This window comes from Artemia sp. Qi Xiang Cuo, chromosome 16, assembly GCF_049724085.1.
Source record: "Artemia sp. Qi Xiang Cuo chromosome 16, ASM4972408v1, whole genome shotgun sequence".
In the NCBI taxonomy this organism is placed as follows: Eukaryota; Metazoa; Arthropoda; class Branchiopoda; order Anostraca; family Artemiidae; genus Artemia; species Artemia sp. Qi Xiang Cuo.
In genome coordinates, this window is record NC_142809.1 from 28252123 (window position 1) to 28276855 (window position 24733).

The following is a 24733-nucleotide window of genomic DNA, read 5'->3' on the forward strand; positions in this document are numbered from 1 at the left end:
CCTGGAGGTTAGTTCCTTATAACTTTCTTGCAACATACTATAATTGGTAACATAAGAAAAAAAAAAATGTTGCTCCTACAATACATTTATGTAAATTTTGTAAACTAGTTGTAAATTACTGTTGCTCTTGCATAGTCACATAAACCTAAATTAAAATTTAAACAGTTTTTTTTTTAGTTTTGCTTTACGCAGGGCCAAAGATTAAAATAAATTATTTTGCCAAAGGGGTAAAACGGACACATTCTTGTAGAGTTTTCAGCATACTACATACTAGTCTAAGCCTAACTATTTGATATCCTTAGTCTTGCTAGTCAGGCTACGGCAAGTCTTAGACAGGCATAACTAGAAGGATTTCTCTCTTTTAAAGAGACACAAATAAACTTCTGTAAATGTCCTTAAAAAAACTGACGACACGAAAACCTGTCTTCTCTTTTCATGACCAGTAAGTACTAGTTAAAGTTCGCAATAAAGAAAATCTAACAAAGCAGAACTTAAAGAAAAAACACAAGTAAAATCAAAAATATATTCCAAGAAATTACTGACAGTTTATGTGGCATCTAATGGGCCAAAATAAGTGTACAACTTAAAAATATTAAATGGGAGCAGAGATTCCATTTCATATACATAGGAGAGGGGGAATTGAATAGATCATACCAAAAAACAACAAGGGAGGGGGAGGGGTCCGGGTTCGAGTCCCCTTCAAAACTGATGGTTTTCATGCAAAATGGGTACCTTCCGGTTATTCTGTAACTAAGAGACAAAAACCCATACTCCAGGTTTGTCACCTCCTTCCCAAATCCAAATCCCGAGTATGTCACCTGCTATTGATCTTTATTTTTGTCATATTTCCTGTATGAACAACAAATAAAAAAAAATCATTTTCTTTGATAAACAGAGTAGTGAGCAGCCTCTCTGGAAGCAAACCCCCAATTTAAGTAAAATGTACCAGCCGAATACTTTTAGTAACATCCATTAATCCAAACACATTTAGAAAGGAATGTCGAGGAAAAAAATTAACAAGAATAAGAAACAGAAAATAAACAAAACATACAGAATAAACAACATAAATGCCAGATGAAAATCCCTTTTCCCACGTAGAAATAATAAACAAACGACATTGCCAATAGACAATGTCTGCACCATAAAAAGCCCAGTCCAAAATGAGATAAGATCTAAGGAGAATCAAAACATTAATAAAACATGAATTCCTAAAGCCAGCTCTTGCCATCTTCAACTATATAAACCACAACACCTTCAAGACGGCCCCAGGACTAGCTCTGTCACCATGTATAACTCATCTCAACTATATGACCAAGAATGTTTGCAGTCTGAAATCAAAACTGGAGGGTATTCCCACAAATTACTAAAATAAGGATAGCTTGATTTTTAGATGCACTAATGCGTCTACGCCATTGTTTTGTCAGTTGCGATTAGACTGCGGACAGGGAAAGCGTTCATCTACTTAAGTACAAAGCTAATTTCGGGCATACTCATCAGTAATTCCATGTTTTCTTCGCAGAAAACGGCAAGGATCACCGTGGAATGTATTACATTCCTGTGGAAATAATATTTGAGACAATTTTAGAGGTAATGAATAAAACCCAGGAGCAAGCATTATACGAGTTGAATGAAAATTACCTTTTCAATTACATCTGAATGAAAATTACCGTTTTCAAAATGATGTTACATGCAGGGCCGTCCCGAGGCTCATTTTATAGGGGGGGGGGGGATCTTTTTATATTTTACAAAATTGTTACCTGATTTATGCCAAATTTTCTGCAGAAGTGAAGAATTTTGCAAAATTTCTGCCGAATGCCTTCGGCGAAAATTTTACCAAATACCAAAAAGTTGGGGGGACGCCCCTGGTTACATGGGAAACATTTTTTGTATAAAGCTAAACACCCGTTTGTTAAGATTTCGGCTACTAGGAGCCTAGGTTCCCTCTTTGCTAAGGTGCAGCTACTACTGTGACAATAACTATAGAAATGGAAATACTGTAATAGATATTACAAAGATCCAATACAGAACGGAATAGTGACACTAATAACAGTACTAATACAGGGGCTGCTCTAAATTCAAGTGATGTATTAATAGCTTTTGAAACTTGATAGATTCAGTGATTCTCCTGGACGTGGATAGCACAAAACACTGGGATGTTGATATTTGACTAATAACTGAGAAATAATAAATTTTCCACTACCTTGTCTTCTTCAAACAAAACAGGACGTTTTTAAACTGTCCCTGAACATGACGGATCTCTGCGAACATAAAACACAAATGAGAAAATACATTCAAAGGGGTTACACTTTAAACTTGTCTAAAAAGATCAGAGGAATGTGCCAGTAACTCTTCCAGAACAACAGTTAGGGTCTAATTTCAATTTCTCATTTTAAAAGACAAATTATTATAAAATGAATTAACTAAATGCTGTCCCAGAGAAAAAAAGAAATTTAAAAGTGAGAAGAAAAACCTAGTCACATATTTCTTATAAATATTTTCAAAAATGAACTTTTAAATATATTATCTATTGACAAAAAACTTTTTGCAGGAAATATAATCAAAATAAAAAATTCTTATCATACTACTTAGACCAGGAGTGGAATCCCTTCTACCGCCACACTCTAGAATCTGTTTCAGACTTAGTTTTACAAAATTTTCAGATTGTCACTTATTCATTCATATTATTTTGTATGCTCAACCCATTGACATACCATTCCTGGATACCTGTCAATGGTTCCCCAGGCATGATCTAGGCCCTCTTACAAAATGAGAAAAATAGTTATTAAAGAATGTAATTATCCCATCAGTGTGGCAAAAAGTCAACTATTAAATATAACAAAACTCTTGAACACAGAAATGAATCCAAAGAAATTAGAAAACGGCGAATTTTAATCTACTTCTTCGACAGCTCGTTGGAGAGCCAGTCTAACCCTTCGTAGAGTCCATTGCCTTGAGTTGCACATGCCGCTTGGATATACCACTAAAAAAGAAAAAAACAATTACGACAAGAAAAACCACAATAAAAAGAAATGGGATGTCTGAATTTGATAACAGCTCGAAAAATTCAAATTACGCACGTATACAATTCTTAGCTCCTAAAATTTCATAATTTATGTAATTATTTCAACATTGCTATACAATTCACCTGCGTTTTCTGAATCCCATCTCCCTTGTGAAAGAATCCTACGCTAGAGGAATGCTATTTGCTTGTCATATGTGTAGAGATTTCAGCAAGGATTAGGACAAAAATGTTTCAGCACCTTTAGACGACAGACTAAAGTTCATTAGCTGAACTTTAAGTTCAGTTAGCAGGTACCAAAACGATGCCACAAAATTCACCTGCTTATATCGCTTGCAGTTTTCAATTTCCCCACATCTAAATATCCCAAAACCAACAACCCTCGAAAAAACTTTAGAACCATGTTCTTATCAAAAACGATAATTTGATCTGTGCCATGACCAGGTCTTTAATAAAGGTTTGGGGGGGGGGGAGGGTAAAAAATATATTTTCTTTTGATACTGAAAAAAAAATGTCCGCCTAAATTGGGAAAAAAAGCATTTCCCACCCACCCCGACTTTCGTGAATTGACACACTTGGTCATGACAACATGAACTAGAACAGTAGAAAATAAGAAATGAGCTAATTGTTTAAGAGGAGAAACTTTACAGTCGCTATTAAACATTCTAATTAATGCCGTTACTTTCGAGGTTCTCGAGTGTTTCTTACAGTCTAGAAAAATTAAAACATACAGAAATTATCCAATCTAAAGAGTAGACTGTGTAAATTAAAAAGGTATAGAATACTGTAAAAGATTGAATTCTTTACTGAGAATACAGAAAAAGCATAAAATCACTTTCTAAGAGCTTGCATATCAAATGCCAAGATAGTGTGTTCAGAAAATAAGATGTGTTGAAAAATAATCCTAAAAAAATCAACATCCTAAATATTAAATCAAAACCTTAATGACTTTCTGATGCTCAGTTACTTAGTTTCCCCAAGCATTTTTTTTTTCAAAAGATCAGAGAAGTATAAATTCCCAATTTATTATTTCAGGCAAGTGCTCAATCTATTCCTCCATGCAAGAAAGTGTTAACGGCGACCTTGAGAAAATCCTGCAGGGTCTATGTCTTAACCACACTCCTTTCTTCGGCCAAAAAAAAATAGTTCCGCCATTTAATTTTGGGTCTTTTTTTCTGTATTTCAACAGTTTTAGCTTACACATGCTACATTTAAAAAAAGAAAAAAAAACAGCGCAAGATTTAAAACCAAAGGCAAGATTTTTGTTTTAGGGTAAAGTAATGCAACATTAGTTTATGCACATGGTGCATATTAGAAGTAAAAATATTAACTGGGTGCAATAAAATAGATCATAAATCAGTTTTGAGAATAGAGCGTATACTGCAATGGCCTTTAAATAATAATAATAACAATATTTTATTTTTAACCCACTGTACAATAAATGTAAAACAGTGGAGTAATACAAACAAAAAAAGAAAAAGAACAACGACAATCTAACCACAAATATAATCGCTAATAAAAGAAACGGATAAGACTGTGATGTGGGCCCAACCGAAAACTAGTATCCTGACTGATCTTCGCTTGCACCATTTCAAGCGAGGACAGGATTGCTGTTGCACCATAACGACCAACAAGGCGCCTATTGCGCACAGCAAGCGGCAAATACAATACCAACTTACAGTATCTAAAATAATTAACCTTCATTTGTTTCAGATCATGCTTAGTAAAAAGCGGATAAAGCAGCCCAGAAGCGGATAAAATCGCATGGTCACAGAAACTACAGTAGAGTTTAGCAAGACCATGCCTATTAAAACGTCGACGGTTTGCAACTATTTTCGCATAACCAGCTTTAAGCTTATCCTTCGAATCACAAATAAACTTACGCCGGATGCTTCCTACAAATTCACATATGGAAATACCAAGCCATTTGATAACAGGGACACTAGGTACCATAAAGCTGTTACAAACAATGGGAGTAGCAGGGGGATTAACAGCGTTAAAGAATAGATATTCACATTTCGAAATATTTAATGATAGGCCTATTTCACTAAGCATAGATCCAACCATGCTAACATTCCGTTCAAGCCTCCTTTTGGAACGACTAATCAGGAGGAGGTCATCAGCATATCAGCTAAATAAGGTCATCAGCTAAATAAGACACTTCCGAAAAACCAAAAAAAACAACTGGAGGGAATCTTATTAATCACACTCGAAATACAAGCATTAAAAATATGAGGCGAAAGAACTCCTCCTTGCCTAACCCCGCATTTAACAGGAATATTTCAAAAAGCACGTCCATTTGATTTTAACCTTCCATATGAATTCGAATACCAAAAACGTAGGAGAGAAATAATCGATGGGTTTATACCAAGCTGATGTAAAGAATAAAAAGCCTGAGGGTGCACAACACTGTCGAAAGCTTTAGATATGTCTAAAGCACATATATGTAATGATTGACCTTTCGTTTGTGCATCCTTAAAAAGAAGAGCAAGCACCCGATGTGCATGTTGACAAGAAATCCCCTTTCTAAATCCAAACTGATTAGCATCATAATTCACAAAATCAATAATATAAGGAAGAAGCTCATATTCAAAAAGTTTGCTAATATTACAGGCGACAGTAATAGGCCTATAAGAATCACATTTATTTACGTCTTTTCCTCTCTTTACAATTGAGGTAACAGTACCACATAGGAAACTATCAGGCACTAAAGAACAGCAAAGACACATTTGAAAAAGTAGCTGCAAATGTTTTACTAGTTCCCGAGAATCTTTCCGTAAATGAAAAACACTTATACCATCAATATCAATAGACTGAGACTTCAGCCGCCTGATCGAATCAGTAATTATATCAGCTGACACAGGAGGGACGTGCTTTTGTTGCATTTTTTCGGGAAGGCACTTAGCAAGGAGTTGGGAATTTCGGCTATGTACAGCGAAATTAACACGGGAAAAAATATTAGAATAATGTTGGATCAAAGCTGATTGCGGAAAATTATCACTCTTATAATCAGTAAACTTAGAAGAATTCGTCACAAACTTCCACTCTTTGAAACTGTTTGGAAAATTAACTCCAGCTTCACGGACGGACCGTAGTTGTCTTTTATAAGCCGTTTTCGTTTTACGTTTAATATCAAAAACAGTACCACGAGAGGGACGCCCACAAGCAATCCAAATACGTAACCATAGCTTGGCCTGATTTTTTACTTTTTTCAAAAGAGGGTCATAATTCCAAACAAACTATCGCTTGTTGGACCGAATATGTTCAATTGGGACAGCTACTTGTTCGGTTTTTTTTCAAACATAAAATAATTTGATGATAATACGTATTCAATTGCAAACGAGCACTGGGTGAGATAACTCCGCAACAAAGGAGGTTATAAGGCACATTAATGGTACTCAGCAGGCTTGCAAGCGTGGCCACATATAGAGGCCAATCCCAAAGATTCCAATTTCGCCGTTGAAACCACTTTTTTCTACGGATTGGGGAGCATTTATCATTAGTTTAGTTGTCACTAACACACACAGAGATATGGGTATGTGGTCATAATCTCTTTCATCTTCATCAACTTTGAGAGTTGAAGTTGTAACACCAGCAGAGCATACACAGAGGTCAAGGTTAGACCGGGAGCCGCTGGCATGTATGTAAGTAAATAGAAGATCTTTTGTCAGAATCAGAAAACCAAGGGGGAGGCACTCGAGCAGTGAATCGGATCGGGGGGGAGGACATTGTCATGTCACAGTTCATGTCACCCATTAGTAGCCAATCATAACCAAGTTTCTCAAAACCCGATACCAAATTTTTCAATTTTTTGCACGCTTTAACAAAATGGGTGAATGATGCAAGATTATTCTTATTATGTGGCAAATAAACACTGACTAGTACAAGATCACCAATCCTGACGGCTAAATAAATATCAGATCCGTAACACTGTGGGGAAAGGGAAGAGAGTTTCCGATTCAGCAGGCAAGCCAACCCACCGGAGGGACGACCTCGAGTTCTTCGGGCATTTGTAGAAAAAACAATGTGGCCGGGGCTACGTCGAAGGAAATTTACACTCACAGCCGGCAATAAATGTTCTTGAAAAAGGACTACATCAAATGTATCAAGAAGATTATCAATACAAATGTCCTTATCTTTGGTCCCATTTAGTAAGCATGTCATCATGAAAAAAAGTATGACAACTATACTGTTTAATTGAGGCGACGAAATAAAACCAAACTTTCTCCCACAGTATGTCTAAAAGGTTGCCGCAATACTCCAGAGATGGGCTTATTTGATCAAAATTTAAAAATTTAATTGCTTTTTTAGGAGTAACTAAACCCACTTCTGCGCCCCTTTTTCTGCCAAGCGCTACCCAAGGACGCCAGATTGAAGATCGTCACTCTGTTATTCCCCCTCCCCCCCCCGCTTCCTCTGTCCATTTTCAGCTCATTTGCACAAAGGTTCACCATCTTCTACCTTGAATAAAGCGAAATCATGCAGATTCTCATTCTCAGTACAAAAATAGTCTAAACTCAAGCTGAGGGTAGATTCACCGCAAAACCAAGACAAGTCCCGACCCTGTTCAAAAGAGGAGCTAAGTAATAGCTGCATAATGTTGATTACGAAATACAGAAGTGAAATAAGCTTTTACTACAGACAGACCAAGTTTGAAAAGGAGCTAAGTCCCAACTGTAGACTAAACCTGGTGCCAAAGTAAGCTAATCCCTGAACTAGTGCAAAAAGGAGTGCGAATATGAGCGAAGTCCTTACTCGGTGCAAAAACGAGCCAACTCCAGGCTACAAACTGACTTGCTTCAAAAACCAGCGAAGTCTTGACTCGGCACAAACACGAGCTAAGTCCTGACTTGAAGCAAAAACAGACTCCCAAGTCCAACTCAGGGAAACAGTAAGCAAATTCCAGAACTGATTCGGCAAAAAAAAAATATGCTGAGGCCTGGCACTTAGATTTCTTTTGGACCGAGTAAAGATTTTTTTCACACTGAAAAAAATCCTTACTCGGTCCAAAAGAAATCGAAGTCCAAGCCGCTGCATCGATGAGCTAGTTCCATGTTGCAGACTGAATAGACAAAAAAAAAAAAAAAAAAAAAAAAAAAAAAAAAAAACATAGCTGGGTTCTCGATTCTGATAATAGTCCAAGCTACAAACTTAATCGGTGCTAAAACGGGCTAAGCCCCTACTTGGCTTCAAAACAGTCGGAACTTTGTGCAAAAACTGTTCCAACTCATTGGAAAAACTAGACGAGCTTAGAAGGGGGAGGGAAGAGAATGACTTGATGCCAATACGAGGTAAGTTTTGACTGGGTACTAACAAGGGCTAAGTATAAACTTCAGAATGAAGATGATGCAGAGCAAGACCAAGTCAGGTCCTTACCCAGAAAAAACAAACAAGCTAAGTTATCATTCAGAGCAGAAACGAGTCAAGTACCAACTCAGAGCATAAGCCAGCTAAGTCATGGCTTGGAAAAAAAATGTCCAACTAAGCTAAAAAATTAAGCTGACTCGATACAAAAACAAAATAAGTCCTTATTTGGTGTGAAACAATCTAATTCCAAGTAGAAGAATTTCGGTTACGAAATGCAAAAACGAATTAGGTACTGACTTAGTACGTAAACAAGCTAAGTCCAAGCTGCGAACTGACACGATAGGCATCATAAAAGTATGCATATTGCACCTTGCTTGAGTTCAAAACAAGCATGTATTTTCAGTTATCTTTTACACCGTAGGACCAATGTGTACCAGTGGCTCCTCCAAAAAATCCCACCACATTGTATACTTTTACCAGAAAGGTAGGCCTCTTATACCTTGTATGAACCCAAATCCTAAAAAGTTTCCAAATTTTGATGATTGAAAGACCAGATGATTGGAAGGCCGAAAGCTTAACGATGCAGTTTTTAATTCGTCCATGAAAAATGTTTTGGGCCCTTTTCGGGCCCCGTTTTTTTTTGGTGGCTGACACCTCTAACCTGGAGTTTTTTTTATAAGCTACAGTTACTTTTGCCCCGGGACTTAAGTGTTTAGGTTTCAAAAAAGTCTGGGACAAAAAGTTTTGGACCGTTCTCAGGCCTCCTAACATCTTCCGCACCCCCCTCCCCCCAAAAAAAAAAACAGATAAGTAAAGAAGCTGAGGAAAGGTAACAATAAGAAACTTAAAACGAGTAGAAATTATAATGAACGATTAAACAACATCTAAAATGAACAAAATTCATAAGGAATAATCAAGTTAAACTAAAATATCAGATACTAATATGGACGCCATTGAAACCATTTAAATATTACCCGCTGAAACCATTTAAATATTAGTGTCATCTGCTCTTCAAACATACTTTTTGAAATAGACAGCGTTTTCAGTAAAGACCAAATGACACTAGTCTTTTAGTGGTTTTGAGGGGGTGGTTGTCCTACTCTTAATTTTTGTATTTTTGTTCGTTTAAGTTCAGATTGTTGAATCACTATAATTTCTGTTTGCTTTAAACATATTTATTCATCTGCAGTAATATCTGTCATTTTTAAGGACAACTGGACCATTCATTTCAGGTTTAATGTATTCATTCGTAGTAGTTTATATTCGTTTTAAGCTTGAGGTATTACATGACTTTATTTCTGTTCCTTTCAAACTTTGATTATTGTTCTTTTCTTTTCTTTGAGAAACTTTTATATTTTTTACTCCTCAAGCAACAAGGGAGAGAAAATGATTTCATGTTTGGCTTCTTCGTGTCTCAAAATCTCCAAAATCGAGAAAACTCAGACTTTTCGTCTTATAAGCCATTCTCTCGGCATTGGCTGTATTTTGGTTCTACGCTTCGATAATAGAATCGAAAACTGAAAAACTCTGCAGCGCTTTGATTCCTTCAATTCTACACTTAACACATACATACTAAAAACCTTTCAATTGATATGTTACTCTATTTAACTTGGGAAAGGAGTATTGGCTTAGGAATAAAATCTTTATTCTACCTTTCTGTTCCTCAATTGATTCAAACCGAGTCTGTCTGTAAGTTCTGCAGGAGACATGGCGTTTGGAAGGTCCTGTTTGTTTGCAAACACCAGCACAACCGCATCTCTCAATTCATCTTCGCTCAACTAAAAATGGAAGAGAAAAATATATATGAGAATGTCTTATAGATTTTAACTAAACATTAAATAGAGGAAGGAAACTCAGAAATAGGATGTAACTTTCATCTTCGCTTGATTAAAAATATGAAGCTTAAACAGAAAGCAGGGAGGGGGGGGGGGGCTGACAAAAACAACAAATAGACCGAGACTACAAAAAACTCGAACCTATTAGTTATTTCTTCATTCTTTTTTTTTGCCAAGAAGACCAAAATAATTTCTGCTTCTCAAATTGTTCCACGGGAAAATTCAGATTTATTTCAATAGCTTTTGTTTGTTTTAGCTGTTACAATGAAAACATTTTCTTTGTCACAGCTACATTTCTTGCATCTTCATCTAAAAGTTCTTTCATCTTTACTGTATCTCCATGCTTTCTCCTTTAGGTCAAAGTTGATCAATTCAGCTTCTTTAGGCATTCCTCATACTGTAGGTGTTTAAAGTTGTACAGGAGTTTAGTAGCTCTCCTTTGAACTTTTCTCCAGTGCATGTTTGTCCACTTTATTGTGAGAATGAGCAACTATTGAGCAAACTTCAAGTTTTGGATGTACTAGTGCAGTGTACAGCTTCTATATAATTTTAAGTTTTCTAATGGTGATGGCTCTTTTTATCAGTTCAAGTGACATATTACCCTCTACAACTTGGTGGTGAACATGTCTGTGGAACTTAAATGTTTAACTTTAACAACAGCTATTTATGTGCACATAAATAGCTGTTACAATTAACTTATTGTTTAGCTGTAGACAAAGAAAAAGACGACTAGGACACGAAAAACGTCGAACAAAATCCCCAAAAGACAAAGGCTGTAGACAAAGAAAAAGACGACTAGGACACGAAAAACGTCGAAAAGAATCTACAAAAGACAAAATGTCTCAAATGAGAGAACAAATTAAGACTAGAGATAAAACACTAGAGATGATAACCTTGATAAGGGTATTCACAAATTAGAATTATTTTCCCGATGTTAGTTTTTTTTTCAATTTTGTTCAGTAAAGACATTCATGCAAGCCGATGAGAAATCCAACATCCAAAGCTTATTATATTGAAGATTGAATCCAATTGAAATACAGTTTAATGTACATTTGCCATACTTTGCTTTTTAGTCAATTAGAAACAATATATTTGCAAAAAATGTTTATAAGTTTGTATATTTCTTATTATAAACATAAGTTAAACAATCAATAAGTTGGATGCATATTTCAATTTAATCATAAAGAGCTGAACTGTTGCACCAAACAGCCCACAAATAAGATATACATCACACTATAAGATTCAAAAGCTTTTCACAAGCAAAAGGTTAGAATTCCACGTTTTGGGGGACCCTACAAGCTTTTGTTTAAAACCATGTTAGCACTTGCAGAATACGAAAAGAGCGGAACAAAAACTACATAAACCGACAGTGTTTTGGATGGTGCAACATCCATAAAGCGACAATATGCATAGTGAAAACAATTAAGTCCCTTCAATAATTACTTTGACAAATTATATAAGCTGCCAAATATGAGTGGTCTTTATACCTATTAATTACACAAAATATCACGATGAGCGCCATCAAACCCACATAAGCTATAAAGAAGACTTCTAACACCATATTGGTCTTTGAAAAGTAAAGTATCTGTTTACATCCAAATGATGCAAACAAGAAGCTTGGCTGTCAAAGTTGCGCTGTAATCATCGTAATCAGCTCACTTACTTATAAATGTATCTCTCTCTCTCAATTCTCCTTGTAGAACAGATGGAAGTTAAGAACTCTATAAACACTTAAATATTTATCTTAGCTTTTCATTTCTTGCTTCTTGCCAAATTTTAGCTATTCTTCACAAAACAAGAAGAATCTTAAAATGTTCGTACTGATGAAAACTCCACACAGAGGAAATATTAATAGACTAGGACTTTTGTGGAAAATTTTAACACAAAAACAAAAGACCAGTCATCTCACATCCCTCCCGAAATATGAGAACATTCCTCGAGTTTTCAAAACCTGACCCACCAATAGAAGGTCCGTTCAAAGTCGAACTTGAACAGATACTTTCGAAATAGGTCAAATATACGTCTACTGTATCTGTTTCCGACGTTTATAGCATAATCCGTAAAACCAAGAAGCCTCTCTCGAGAGGTATAGATCGCGTCTACACTAAACACCTCCTATATGGAGAACCCATTCACTTCTTTCCCACCTTACTCTACTTTTCCAAATGGTGTTCACAAAAGAACTAGTTCCTCCTTCGTTTTCAACTGCTCGTATTACTCCTCTCCTTAAAAAAAAAACCTTAAATTAATGTTAATCATACCGGCCAATAGCGTCATACCGGCTACAATTTTTTGCAAAATTTTTGAGAAGTTGATAATGCCTGAATTGGTTGATAAATATTACATACCTTCATGCTAATTTAGGTTCCAGAAAGGAATAGGGTGCACTCATTCACTAACGGAACTCTCGTCAGTTTTGATTGATGCTGATAAATCGGGAGAGTCACTTGTTCTAGGGAGCCATGAGGTCAGGCATGCTTTTGATTCGATCATTCACGCGCATATCCACATTGAAATGTACAAGCGCGGATTCATTACTTGTATTATTCGTACTTTGTATGATATGTATAATCACTTAATTGTCAAAATTAATCTGCCTGACAAAATGATTGCAGAGACAGTCATATCTGTTTGCCGTGGTGTAAGGCAAGGTACCCTTACATCCGCAATCGCGTTTAATAACTGCATTCTGGACCCACAGTCTCAAGCGGTTTCCTCTTGTATATTAGAAGATATAGATGTATCTCTTATTGCTTAAGCGAATGATGTCGTCAAACCAAGCCGAACGGTATGTGCGTTTGAGAAAATTTTTTTCCATTCTGAGTCAAGAATATTCAAAGATAAATCTTAAGTTTAACGCTGAAAGTCATAAGTGGTACTATTCAACTGGGGCCCAGTTCCCGAAGGATATAAAGTTGATCTTGATGGAGTATCAGTTGCTCCTAAGCCGGAAATGAAATATCTTGGCCTCCGAATCGGTAACTCTCAAAGCAACTAAAGAGCTCCTCATCCGTCATTCCCAGCGTCGGACGTCCAGCTCCTACGGCAGCATAGTATCTAGTAAACTCCGTTTTAATCGCCACCTACTAGCTAATTGGTGTAACTCATATGCGCTTCCAAATTTTTTATACCTTGCACCTTTTTGGCATACCTTCTTGGTAATGGAGATAAAACAAATCTGGCGAATTTATCACCGGTATGTTAAATATCTCCTCGGCCACCCACCTTGGACAAGTAATTCTTGGGCCAAGAAGAAAAACGGTATTATAGACCCTAATGCTGCCATCGACAGATGCATTGAGGCTTATAATAAAGGAGTCAATGGACACCCATGGTGTTACCTTTTAAAACAGTAAAGGTATCGTGTTTTTTTTGTAATTATTTGCCTATTATGTGTATTGTGTTTGTGTAATTATTTGGGTAATTATTATGTTTATTTTATGAATTTTAATTTTGTTTAATTTTTCATTTTCCGTCTTCCCCTTTTCGTTTTTTCTTCTCTTATGCTCCGTTTGTTAGTGTGTTTACAAGGGGTCATAAATAAATTCAATTCCACTTATGATCAATTTTTTCCTAAGGGAAATATGGAACTGGCAGTGGACACCTAAGTATATCGGCAATGTCATTTCATTGAAAATGAAATTTAATAAATAGATCAACCAAGCTCGGTCAGCCGAATCAATTGATGGAGACAGAATTTCTGTTTATCTTACTGTTGCTGAAATAAATAAATCTAATATGTTAGCTCCTTCACGATATTTTTGAAAACTTAGTTTTTTTTCTTCTTTAAGACTAGGAAAATGAGACATGGCAGCATCTCTTCTTTTTTATTCTAGTAGTTGCTAGGTTTATGGCAATTGTTGCATTGATTTTAGCTTGAAAATAGTCAAATAGAATTTAAAATTTTTACCATCTTCTGAAGTTCGTCCTGAGCCTCACCAATTCTCTCCCTGTCATTGGAGTCTACAACAAAAATAAGTCCTTGGGTGTTTTGGAAGTAGTGGCGCCAGAGAGGTCTGATCTTGTCTTGGCCGCCAACATCCCAGACAGTAAATGATATATTCTTATACTCCACCGTCTCAACATTAAAACCTGTAAGAATACAATGTAAACTACAAAGCCAATAATTGCCCTTGGTAGTACATAGTATTTGCGGCATCAAAAGATACCATTTTTAAAACACTTAAAAAAGTCTAAATTTTGAAACCATTCACACTTTGAAAAAAAAATGCCAGAAATTCCAAGGAAACATCTAGCACAATAAATGGGCAACAGAAGATCTGTTTTTACAAAAATTAAATAAAAAGGCAAGTTTTCTCAAATAACAGCAAAGAGCAACTAATACTACTAACGACTCACCACAGCACCAAGCCACCTGATGCCAACACAGCTATGCACGTCCCTCCTCCATCCCAATCTATTCTCTTTACACCCTCCCAGGAATTTCCCATTCCCTTTAAATATTTCTTTATGACATCCTCCCAACCCAACTGCGGACGAACTGCTTTCCGTTTCATGTATTTGCATTCTATACAACTAGTATTTTTAACCAGAAAAAGAAACAAAAGATGCCTCGTTCTGCGATCGCATGCGCGAATTTGTTTTCCACAGCAATAAAAAAAAAAACCGAGCATCTTACATATTGGGTTTTAGTTGCATAAACTACTTAGCCATAAAAGGGTAATTTCTCCTTTATAGGCTAAAATCGTCAAGTTCTACATTAGTGCGAGCATGTGCACCCCGATATTTGTTTTAAGCACCTTAGATTACCCCCGAATCCGTACTCAAACCAACTACGGCTGATGTGAGCCACCCCCTCCCTTTCTTTGAACGATAGCGAGCCTTGGATCACTGACTGTTGCATAAAGTACAGAAAACTACGACATAAAAGGAAAGGATTTAGGTTATTTATCTGATCTAGCCAAAGGTAAGGATTCCGGCAACAACGATTTTAGGGGGTGTCAGTTGTCTTACGTGAGGTACACCATGTTGGCACAACTAGTTTTGAAGCTTGTAAGCAGATAGGAGATGCGATGGACAGCATTGCTCGGCTTTTCTCGAAGTACAACGAGTCCAGATCTACCATAAGGAATCATAGACTCTGGATCAACTATTTAGATCTTATCTGTACCGGAAACGACTATCTTTATGCTGAGAGCTGCGTACAGGGGATCACACTTAAACACCACAAAAGAGATGATTCCGATTTTCGCCTTGGATCACTGACTATAAAAACGCCAAAACCTTTCCTTTTTAGATTCTTCAAAGCATATGATTCACTCTTAGCTGTTCAAAATGACTTGGTTACATTTTTGAATATATGTCCATAATGGAACACTCTAATCTGAACCAGCTGTTTACACATTGTTACACTTTACTTTTACTATTTTATGTGGTTTTCAAGTAAATAGCTCAGTTAGGCAGTCTGTTTAAAACTACATCAATAAAATAAATAATAAAACACTTGCCTATTGTAGGAATAGTTGTGACAATTTCTCCAAGTTTTAATTTGTACAATATGGTGGTCTTGCCAGCAGCATCAAGTCCAACTGAAAAAAGAAATCAAGTCAGCCATCCAAAATGCAGTTAATTTGTTCCTAATTAGGCTATGCTTGAACTTCAAGTTTCCTTCAGCTTTTAATGTTTCTAATCTCAAAGGCTAAAGGGCCAATTCTTTTCTATAAAACAGATTATTTTGACAGTTCAAGATTTAGTCTGGTCTAAATAATATATCAGGTAACTAGGAATTCCTGACCTTCATGTAAAGGATTATATTGAATCAGCATTGGCTGTAATTTATTGGATAAAGGTAGAGAAATAAAGGTATGTGAAAAGCTTTAAAACCCTTCTTGTTTTAACACAAATGACCAGTATCTTATCAAAGTAAAAAATTCAGATTCAAAAGAATACAGCAAAAGGTTCATTAAGGCTGAATCACCATCGCTATCCAATCCTTACAAATGACACAACTCCTCAACCCCCGTTGAAACGTTGAAAGGTCTGATAAGTATGGCTCTAGTGTCAACATCACCCCTACAGTCAATGTTCCTAAATTATGTAAATTAACCATTGTTCAGAGATAAACTTGGCAGAGAAGGTGGACATCTTTGGATTTGGTTATCTGATCAACTAAGAGTTCCTGGGGATTGCTTGATAGGCTGAGACTAGGCAACAAATTAGTGTCTTCAAAATACCTTAGAGCTTTGACACTATTAGGCCGATCAAAAACTTAGAATCTATTCCCAGTGAAATAGTCAGGTATATCAATAGACAATGTATTCACCCAGGCCATCAAAATATTTCATAAGTAATATTTCAAGAACTACTGGGGGTTTAGTCAAAACTTATGGAAACTTAAGAATAGAATTAGACTGCCAAAACTTTGTTCTCTTCAGAATATGGGTATGTAATAGAAAATACCAACAATTTTTTTCTAAGGAGCTTGAAACTTACATACATAAGCTATTGGGTCTAGGGGACCCCTGTGTATTGTTAAAATCAAGAAAAATTTGTTTTTGCCCAAAAATGGGCACAAACTTTTTTTTATGGTCAGCTAGAATCTGAAACAATATTGTTCAACCCAGTTACTTGACTCTGAATCATTCCCGACTAAAAAATTTAAAACACCCAAAAATAAGCCTTTAAACTTTGTCTCTCCTATTGGTTGGAAACTGAAACTCAAAAGTTTCTTGGCTAGGTAGACCATAACTCGTAAAAAAATTTGAAACAAATTTTTGCTGCATAGGTTCATGTTGCCTGAAAACAGGCCCTAATTTTTTTGCTAATAGGCTTATAGCTTACAGGACATGTACACAGCACCAGGTAAAACTCATTGAAAATAAATGTTTTGTAAATTGGTTATATTGTTATGTAACATGTGAAAAAGGGCCAATAAGCTTTCTTTTCTCAGATTGTCTTTAAGTAACATAGCCTTTAGATAGAGACAAAGTGACCTCGATGAAGACAGAAGCTATGGAGAAATAACTGTTGTATTTATTTGTGATGCCCAAAATAGGCCTAAATTTGTTCCACCTTTAATTGGCTTAGCAAATCATTATGCATTTATGCAGGGCCAAATGAACCTAAGAGAGGAAAAAAATTCAGAAATAAATGGGTTGCATGGATTCATAAAACCCAAAAATAGGCTAAACATAGTTTTGTGATCAGTCTGAAACTTTACAGGTAAGTAGACTGGACCAAATGGACTTCAATGGACCATTTAATCAGAGGCAACGCTATAGCGTTGCTTATAGTAAAGGCAATACGGCTCCAAAGTTTTATTATTTATTATTATTTATTTTTTTCCAGAGGCACTTCATATGGAAGGAGTCGTCGTAAAAACTTCAAAGGGGGCTCATTCGATTGGAAATCGAGAGTTCTAGTGCCCTTTTCAAGGGTCAAAAATGATTGGAAGGCAACAACTACCCCTTCCACGCCCACCATTTCCCCAAACACATCTAATCAAAATTTTGAGATTGCCATTTTGTTCTACGAAGTTGATTTCCAGATAAAAATTATGTTTTTGTGGAGGACACTCCCCCACAGCCCTCAGGGCAAGGGTTGTAAGTTATGCCCTGGGGGCATATAAGCTTTTTATAGAAAGCTTTGTTGTAGAAACTTCAAAAAGGGCTCATTCGATTGGAAATTCAAAGAGCTAGTGCCCTTTTTAATAGTCGAAAGTGGTTGGAGGACAACTAACCCCCCTCTCCTGCCCACCTTTTCCCCAAACACATCCAATCAAAATTTTGAGATAGCCATTTTGTTAACGTAGTTGAAAGTTCTGGAAATTATATCTTTGAGCATGACACTCCCCCCCCCCAAGGTTTTCAAGTTATGCCCTATTTCAAGTTATGCAAGGGTTATAAGTTATGCCCTGGGGGCATATATTGTTCTCATGGAAGGAATGTTCATATAAACTTCAGAGAAGGCTCATTTTATTGGAAATTGAAAGTTCTAGTTCACTTTTTAAGCGTCAAAAGATATCGCAGGGTAACCAGCCCCCCCCCCCCCCATGCCCTTTTTTCCCAAATGCATCCAATAAAAATTTGAGATAGCTATTTTGTTAAAAATAGTGCAAAGATCCTATAACAAAAACTCTGGTGTTGACAAAACCTGGGGGCAAGCGTTGTAAGTTATGCCCTGGGGGCATATATGGTTCTTATGGAAGGGATGCTTGTGTAAACTTCAGAGAGGGTTCATTTGATTGGAAATTGAAAGTTTTAGTTCACTTTTTAAGAGTCAAAAGATATTGGAGGGTACCTAGCCCCCCCCCCTCCATGCCCTTTTTTTCTCAAACTCATCTGATAAGAACTTTGAGATAGCCATTTTTTTTTTAAAATAATTAAAAGACCATATAACGAAAACTTTGGGGTCAACACAGCCACCCAGGGCCCGAAGGCAGGCGTTGTGTTATGCCCTGGGGGAATATATGGTTCTTATGGAAGGGATGCTCCTAAAAACTTCAGAGAGGGCAAATTTGACTGGAAATTGACAGTTCTAGTTCAGTTTTTGTGAATCAAAAGAGATTGGTGGGCAACTAGCCCCCCCCCCACGCCTCTTTTTCCCCGAGTGCATCCGATAAAAATTTGAGATAGCCATTAAGTTAAAAATTGTTCGAAAGTCAGATGACAAAACTCAGGTTTCAACAAAACCCCCAAGAGGCCCGGTATAGGCGTTATAAGCTAAGTCCTGGGGCATGTATGGTTCTTATGAAAGGGATGGTCGTAAAAGCAAAAGTTAAGGCCTAATCTACTTCCACTTTTATGTTTTAGTTTACTTTTTTATAGTCAAAAGAGATCCGAGGGCAACTAGCCCCCTCACCTCCACGCCTTCTTTTTCCAAACCCATCTGATGAAAATTTTGAGATATACATTTTGTTAAAAATAAATAGTTCAAAGGTCGGATAAGAAAAACTCCAGTGTCAATACAACCCCCTAGGGCCCGGTAGAAGGCGTTCTAAGTTATGCCCTGAGGGCATGTATGGTTCTTATGAGTGGGATGCTTGTATAAACTTCATAGATGGCTCATTTGATTGGAAATTGAAAGTTCTAGTTCACTTTTTAAGAGTCAAGAGATTTAAGGGCAACTAGCCCCCTCCCCCACACCCTTTTTTCCCAAAACCCATCTGCTACGAATTTTTAGATAGCCAGTTTTTTTTAAATTGTTCAAAAATTAGATAACAAAAACTCCGGTGTCAACGCAACCCCCAAGGGCCCAGGGGCTAGGCGTTGTGTGTTGTCCTGAGGGCGTATATGGTTCTTATGAAAAGAATGCTTGTATAAACTTCAGAGAGGGCTCATTTGATTGGAAATTGAAAGTTGTAATTCACTTTTTAAGAGTAAAAATTGATCAGGGGGCAGCTAGCCTCCCCCACACTCCATTTATTTTTCCCCAGACACACTTCATACAGAAAGGGTCATCATATAAACTTCAAAGGGGTGTCATTTCAAAGGGGGCAAACTTTTTTCACTTTGATATTGGTACTTTCATACCAGTTTTAATACTTTGATGAAGATTTGATTTTTTTAAGTTTGATTTTGAAATAAGAAATATCAAAAACTTGAAACTTTTTGCAATCCAAATCAAACAAAAATTATTTTTAAAAAAATTCTGAAAAATAAGTTTTTCAAAGAAAAGTAAAGGCCATTTTAAACTTAAGCTCAGCAGATACAAATATCTGTTAAAATTAAAACTAATCAAGACCAGAAATTACAATTAAAGAATAAATAAAACCCAAAACAAACAGAAATTAAATAAACAATCATAGGAAAAAACATACAACAAGTAATAATATAAATGAATAAATAGATTTGAAGCGAGTAATGCTTAGATTGAATACGAAAATCAAGCTTAAAAAAAAAAAAATTATTTTGTTATTGAAGTACAAATGAAACTTAAAACAGACAAAAATTTAAATAAACAATCAATGCAAACAAACATACAATAGATATTAATGTAAATGAATAAATAAATCTTAAAACGAGTGAAACTTAGATTGAATATGCAAATCAAGCTTGAAACAAACAAAAATCACTATAAACAAGAGATTGGGTATTGCCTCCTTCTCTCAATATAAAAGTCTAAAAACTACTTCGTCACTGGAGCTTTATAGAAAACTATATTCGCCTTGAAGAGTCTTGGAAAGTATAAACAACATCAAATTGAATATTTGATGTATAATGATATTAGTTGTTGAAAGATCCATCAGTTCAAGAATTTATTTCACTCTAATATTATTTTTATTTTCAATGCTCTAAGAACTGGAAAAGAAAATATTTGTAATATAATTCAATATTAGTGGAAGCGCCAATGACGCAATAGGCTTTTGGTTTTTATTTACAGTTAAGCAAGGGGGCAGTATCCAAACTTGTTCGTAGTGAAACTTTATTTGTCTTTAACAACTTTAGAAAGAACTAATAAATTAAACTGAATATTTGGTGTATAATGATATCAATTGTTGAAAGCTCATCAGTTCAAAATTTCACTATAATTTTAATGTTTATTTTCAATATTAAGCACAAAAGAAAATATTTGTAATAAAATTGGTTTTCAGTAAAACGCCAACGACACAGTAAGTTTTAGACTTTTACAGTGAGAGAAGGAGGCGGTACCCAAAGTCTTGTTTGTAGTGATTTTTGTTTGTTTCAAGATTGATTTGCATGTTCAATTTTCATTTATTCTTTATAGTAATTTCTGGTCGTTTTGAGTTTGAATTTTAACAGGTATTTGTATCAGCTGAGCTTAAGTTTAAAATGGCCTTTACTTTTCTTTGAAAAACTTATTTTTCAGAGTTTTTTTTTAAATTAATTTTGAAAGAAAATGTGGTTGCATTGATTCTTGGTTTGAAACTATATAATTTTTTATATTATATATTATTTTATATATAATTTTTTATATTATACATTGATTCTTGGTTTGAAACAATTATTCAGGTCTGCTTTTACACTTCAGGCCATATAAAAATTCAGGACCAAGGGAACCCTAAACTAAGGCACAAAATTAAGACTGGGTGGTATTAATTGGGGACATTTTCAAGACAAAAAAGACAAGACTCTTTTTTAAAATAAGTTATTTAGATATGTATTTATCAAAACTTTTCAATAAAATGAGACATGATATAATTATTTTATAAAATTATATAAAATAATTATTTAATAATAAAGTTATACAGGAGACAAAAATTGTTGATGCCCATGAATAAGATCCCCCCTGTGTTTCCTCTCAAAATTTTATGGGAGCACTACTATTTAAAACTTATTAATATTCAAAGTGTTTCCAAACTTACAACACCATGCAAAATTTTAATTCTTATACAAAATAGCTGAAAAAAACTTCAACAAAGACACATCAAGCAGTATGTTCAAATTCTACCTCAAATTCTACCTAACATGTAAAACTCAGTATTTACCCATTTAATAAATTGGCAGAACTATAAAATTAATTAATAGTCAAATTATCAAATTTGGGTTTAGTCAAAAAGTAGGCTTTAAACTAATTTTAATAGCAAAAAAATAAGAGCAAGGTATCACTTTCAGAGCTATTAATGAAAGTTGAGGTGGTAACAATTGGCATATTTGGACAGAGCATGCAAATTTGCATCAAATAGTGTCTTCATCTTCACATAGAAAAGTAATTAAAAGTCTAAAAACTTACTGTTTTTTATATAATAGCCTAGGCTATATATGAACAAATTAGTTAGGGACTACAATTGTCACAGTTGAGAATATTATTTCTGGAAAGTGCTGAACAGGAAATGGAATTTTATTACTCTTTTATTATCATAGTATTTCTTTCAAAATTGTAATCTCCAGCACAATTATGAGAGTGATGAATGGAGAACCAAATAAATGAGATTTAATTCTTATTTTTAAAAATCAGCTAATAAATGGAGTAATAAAAAACACAATTAAATACAATAAAATACAGACAATGAGGAAAATTTTTTCAACAAATCAACTAAAACAAACAGATATATTACACTTTAAGGAAATAATACATAAGAATTTTGGTTTGGACCACAATTCTTTTAACAAAACTTTTAAAATTATTCTGCTTTTCAACAACAGCAGTGAGAGGATCAGTACTTCCATAATGTGCTGTTACTCTGAAATTTCTGGCCCAATCTGGGAAGTAAATAAGGTACTCACAACACTTATTATCTGCAAAATTCTAAACAAGTTGCTTTGAGATTTGACATATAACAGAATTTTAAGATAAGTAAGAGAACTAGAAGCAATATAAACTTGATGAGCAGCCCAAAGAGAAGCAGTAGAAAGCTGTTGAGAATGTGGGTCAAACACAAGCATCTAAATTTTACTCTTATCAAACAAATTACCAATGTTATAACATACATTTGACAGTCAAGAAAAAATTTCCCCAACTTAGGAAAACAATCTGCTAAGATTTGATACATTATCTAGGCCTATTCAATAAAACAAAACAATTTTATCATACAACCTGTTTCAGCTCAATAGAACTAGTATTACACCAAGGAGGGACACTGATAGGGCTCTGTCTAATGTCTTTACATACAGGAGTCAATACTGCAGGCCTAATAGTCAGAGTAGGTGACTTTGTATATATATAATTTTAACTTACATTACAGAGTTCTGACAATAGACTTAGACAGATAAACTGGTAAGTACTTAAAAGAAGCTGTGTATGTGTGCTGGAATTGAAAGCTATCCAAAGATCATATACAGCAAATGAAGCTACTTTTGCTTTTCATTGTAGTTAATCAACAGGTGCACAAGGAGACAATGGGCATACCCTCTACTTAGGTCTGCTTTAACATCAATCTAACTATCAAGAGTAGAACCCAAACACAAATAGTCTTACTCCTGCATTCTTGTAGTTTTATAGGTAAATAATTAGTGGTTGACCACTTCATTTCCGAAAATCTTCACTAAGTGGATAGTGAGTTTGTGGATTTGCTCACTGAAGAGGCAATCACTACCCCTAGCACTGCTGCCTTTAAAAGGGCTGTTGATGGAGAGTGGTCATCAAAGCCAGGGGCGAAAAGCCCCTGATCAAAGCTGTGGTGAACTGAGTGGGATACCATTGAGACATCCAACCATTGGCATCACTAAACAGCAATTCTACAGGATTTAATTCTTATTTTGCTGGACAATACAATTTAAGGCAATCATGGTTGCTTTTTAAATGCATCCCTCCCCCTGATGGTCCCATATACAGCTCTAACAATATATTTCTCCATTAATTGAATATTGTGAAACATTGTAGGTTCTTGTTTAAAATTGGTTTCTGCAGTCTCAACTCAATGAAGTCTAATTCTGTCTGTGATTGATTGCAATATTAGATTAGAATATATTATTTGAAAAAGGTTTTAAAAGCGGATGACAATGGAAGAAAACAAAACAAAATGACCAACACAATGAGAATTGCATAGTTTTTTTTAGTTTTTAATGTATTCTAGGGCTATATCTGGGATCATCTGGTGGAGGGAGCACTGTTGGGGAAGTGATAACAATATTTGCAAACAACATAAAGTAAGGAATCTAATGGTACTACTTCTATTTTAATTTTTTCATGATTCTATGACTGAAGTAGAAACAAGTGAATAAAATCATCAAAGCATTTTCATATTCTTCCCAAATATAGGGTAAAGGCACAAATGATTTCACAGTGCAATTTTGGAGCCACTGTCAAAATTTTCCTTCAAAACAGAATAACTCTGCTTAGTTGTGACTTGTAACACCATCTCTTGAAGCTGTCATTATATTATGACAATGCAAGGCGTGAACACTATATCCAATACACTGAGATAAGAAGGGAATATTCCGTTCAATCAGTATCCTGTTTTCAATTCTCAATAAGCTCCCAACAATCTTTTAACTATGTAATGTTCAAAATCTCATTTACTTGGTTGTTTCAGCAAAAAAAGTTGGGATCAGCACCAATGCATCAAGATACATCTGATCTTCTCTAAAATGTAGCCACATTGGCTTTTTCTTCATAAATTCAAATTAAAATGGCAGCTAATATTATATTGGGAAAACTTTGTTCCAAGTGTTGAAAATTCTTGTCTGATGTAGTGGAATATAAGGCCAACTAAAAATTTTCCTTCAGCCAAATTCAAAGTTAGATATTGGCTTCTATCATGAGATTCATTTCTTTTGAGGATATCTTGTAATAGCCTTGTCAAAATTTTGACAGAAAGCAAGAGGCCCTGTCAAAATATAGGTGACTCTGTCAAAACTTCACTGAACATGTGAAACAGATGAGAAACAATTGGTGTTGAAATCCAAGGGTCCTCTGATGAAAACATTTCTTGAACTTACAGGTACTTTCTCAACAACAGGAGATTTTAATGATTATTATTTCTAATAATATTTCACATTAAAAAAAAAACATAAAAAAAGGTTTTTACAAAATTGTAGTTTTATGGATTAGATGTTAGATGCTAGATTTTTCTGATCATCTGAGGAACTGCCACTTGGCTTCATACCATGTTCATATTTTTAAGCATTGACTTGGTTAATCACAACTTCCTAATTCATTTATCAGTGAATAACTTTGAAGTAGATCCTCTCTTAGTAAATTTTGTAAATGT

The 24733-nt window shown here is 35.2% G+C and overlaps 1 protein-coding gene across 1 annotated transcript in view; it reads right to left on the minus strand.

Moving 5' to 3' along the window:
- Positions 1-509: 509 nt before the first annotated feature.
- LOC148942748 (ADP-ribosylation factor 4) overlaps positions 510-24733 on the minus strand; it is a 29094-nt gene continuing 4870 nt past the window's right edge. The window contains exons 2-5 of the mRNA XM_089102532.1: positions 15630-15710; positions 14072-14253; positions 9979-10104; positions 510-2980 (exon numbers count right to left, since the gene is read on the minus strand). Of these exons, the coding sequence (XP_088958658.1) occupies positions 2894-2980; positions 9979-10104; positions 14072-14253; positions 15630-15710 (476 nt within the window). The 3' untranslated portion in view covers positions 510-2893. The remainder of the gene's footprint in view (positions 2981-9978; positions 10105-14071; positions 14254-15629; positions 15711-24733) is intronic.